This window comes from Pavona decussata, unplaced genomic scaffold (genome assembly GCF_977016875.1).
Source record: "Pavona decussata unplaced genomic scaffold, jaPavDecu1.1 SCAFFOLD_77, whole genome shotgun sequence".
Taxonomy (NCBI): domain Eukaryota; kingdom Metazoa; phylum Cnidaria; class Anthozoa; order Scleractinia; family Agariciidae; genus Pavona; species Pavona decussata.
Window position 1 is genome coordinate 800,001 of NW_028145495.1, and position 2,500 is coordinate 802,500.

The window sequence follows — 2,500 nt, forward strand, 5'->3', positions numbered from 1 at the left end:
TTTCAGTGTCTATGGATGCCCCTATGTGCAGAAAACCAGCAGGAGAAGAACTGATAGTGGAGGTATTAGACTTAGCATTGCTCTGTTAATTAACATTGTACAGGTCTTTTATTGATGTTAGTCACAAACTCTTTTAGTTAATTACAATTTTGTACAAGCATTATTGTGTTGATTTGTTTTTGTTTATCATCAGACAAGGATGCTGATGGGGCCTCAGAAGCATCAAGGTGATTAAATAAAAGCCAGTATTCCGTATTTAGAATTTTATCATTTCCTCAATTGGCTGGATCTAGTAATTTCTGTTCATATTGTTCCAACCTTAACTTCTCAGAAAGCTAAATTTTCGTGGCTTCCCACCTAGAATTTAAGCCTCAGGAAAATCTCAGATCCTGTTAATACTTGTAGTAATAATTGCATTGGTTTCCCAGAATGTTTGGTTTGTTTTTGTAAGTCAGAAATGGCCTATTAGTTACATGTCTTGGTGCTTATTGGCATAAAAAGGTTTCCTGAGTGTCTAAATCAGTTCCATTCAGTTTCAGTCGCTAAATGTCCGTCGTTGGACATAGGCCTTCCCCATTGACCTCCACTGGACCTCAATTTGTGCGACACGGTGCCAGCGCTTTAGGAAACTATCTAAGTCGTCCCTCCGTCTCGTCCTCGGTTTTCCTCGGTCCCTTGTGTGTCCCCGGGGCGTCCAGAACATAATGTGGGTTGTCCCATGGTTATCTGTTCTTATCGTTTCTAAATAATATATTTTTATTTGTAAGTCTGACACAGCTTTAAAATGTGGTCTCAGTGTAGATTTACACTGTTATGTCTTGACATCAGGTGTCCAACCCCTGGCTGTGATGGCTCAGGACACAAGTCTGGATTGTTTGCTTCTCACAGAAGGTGTGACATTATTTGCAGAGTGTTTTTGGTTAAAACTTAGATTTTCCTCATCATAAGTGGGTAAAATATAATGTGTAGTTCCACAAAAATTCCATACCCACCCCAAGGAAGGTCATTGGAAATTCTTTGGGGGAGGGGGGGTCTTGAAAGCCAAAATTTTAGAAGCAAAGTATGAAGCTAAACTGGAATTTCCTGGGGGGAGGGGGGTGTAAAACAAAACACCTTCCATGGGGGATTAGTATGGATATTTTTTGGAACTGCACAAACATGCGGATGTGAGTTAAATCCTGAGAAGACTGTTAAAAGTATCTAATGGCTCATTAAAGGTCTAGTACACAAGGTTTGGTCAAAAAGATCTTTCCTTTAGTTAGATGTTTCATTTTATTCTTACTGTAGAATATGGCTAACCTCAAGTAAATTCTTAACCCAGTGCTGGCTGCACTGACCTTGGATGTTGACAAATGAATAATACTAGATACTGCATGTGTGCAATAAAAAGCCAGCAAATTTTTCAACTTTTCCTGAGAAATTTGTCTTACTATTTGGTTTGTGGAATTTGATGTTAACATGGTTGACTAAGTTTAAAAATATACATGCAGATCTTCTAAATTTCTTAATTAATGTTAAATACAAAACATTTTCTTCTTGATTTCAGTCTGTATGGATGCCCTAGGAGGATTTCTGTGGAAAAATCTAAAGATGGTAATACTAATACCAAAGTATAAAAAATTAATGTACATGTACAATAACATTGTTGTTGTCTGATAGCTCCAGTGAGATCTTAACTGGCTGACAGTAAATTTGTGTATCAAATTAATCTGGTGTATTGTTAGAAAGTTTTTTATTTTGCTAAATTTTTAGGCAAATCTTCAGGAGATGACAATGGAGCAAGGTAAGACACATTACTGATCAGAAATTCTATCATCTATGTTTAGAGATTTGGGGAGATGGGTTGAGGTTTTGTTGTTGGTTCCCGTCCTTGCTCCGAGAGGTTTTTCTTGTGGTACTCCAGTTTTCCCCTCACCTCAAAAATTTTACCAATAATTTTCCAAATTCCAATTTGATCTGGAGAGTGCCCTCATAATGTAAAATGCATTTGATCATCTTGTCATGGAATTATACACTATACAAATTTACAAATTTAACTTATGATTAGGTCCTGCACTACGTGTAGATGCTCAGTGCATATTACTCCAGAGTTCCTGTAGCATAGCAGTGGTTGTGCAGTTCAGGCATTTATATTTACTGGTAACCACCCTTTTAATTCACTTGTGAACCCAGGCGAATTACACTAAGTATACAAGAAAATAATGTCTTTTAATCATCATTGTTTTAATTTTCTAGGTGCCCTACACCAGGCTGTGATGGGACAGGGCACAGAACTGGGCTGTATACATCACACAGAAGGTAGAAAAGACTTCACCAAATTACTTTAAACATGTTTCATTGTTTTCAGCGTATTTATGTAATAGTCAGATATATGTATATATAATACCTAGTCATGTAACATCTGAGTACTTTTTGAATACATCATTATGTACAGTGAAACCTTTATTAAGCGGACACCTTCGGGACCTTCCCAAGAGTCCGCTTAATAGAGGGTGTCCGC

General features: G+C 37.3%; 1 protein-coding gene across 6 annotated transcripts in view; it reads left to right on the top strand.

Moving 5' to 3' along the window:
- Window positions 1–2,500, top strand: part of LOC146476413 (uncharacterized) — a 43,473-nt gene that overhangs the window by 22,449 nt on the left and 18,524 nt on the right. For all 6 annotated transcript variants that reach the window (XM_085114602.1, XM_085114603.1, XM_085114607.1 and 3 more), the window contains 6 exons: window positions 7–62; window positions 194–227; window positions 829–891; window positions 1,547–1,593; window positions 1,753–1,783; window positions 2,236–2,298. In XM_085114602.1, the coding sequence (XP_084970728.1) occupies window positions 7–62; window positions 194–227; window positions 829–891; window positions 1,547–1,593; window positions 1,753–1,783; window positions 2,236–2,298 (294 nt within the window). The remainder of the gene's footprint in view (window positions 1–6; window positions 63–193; window positions 228–828; window positions 892–1,546; window positions 1,594–1,752; window positions 1,784–2,235; window positions 2,299–2,500) is intronic.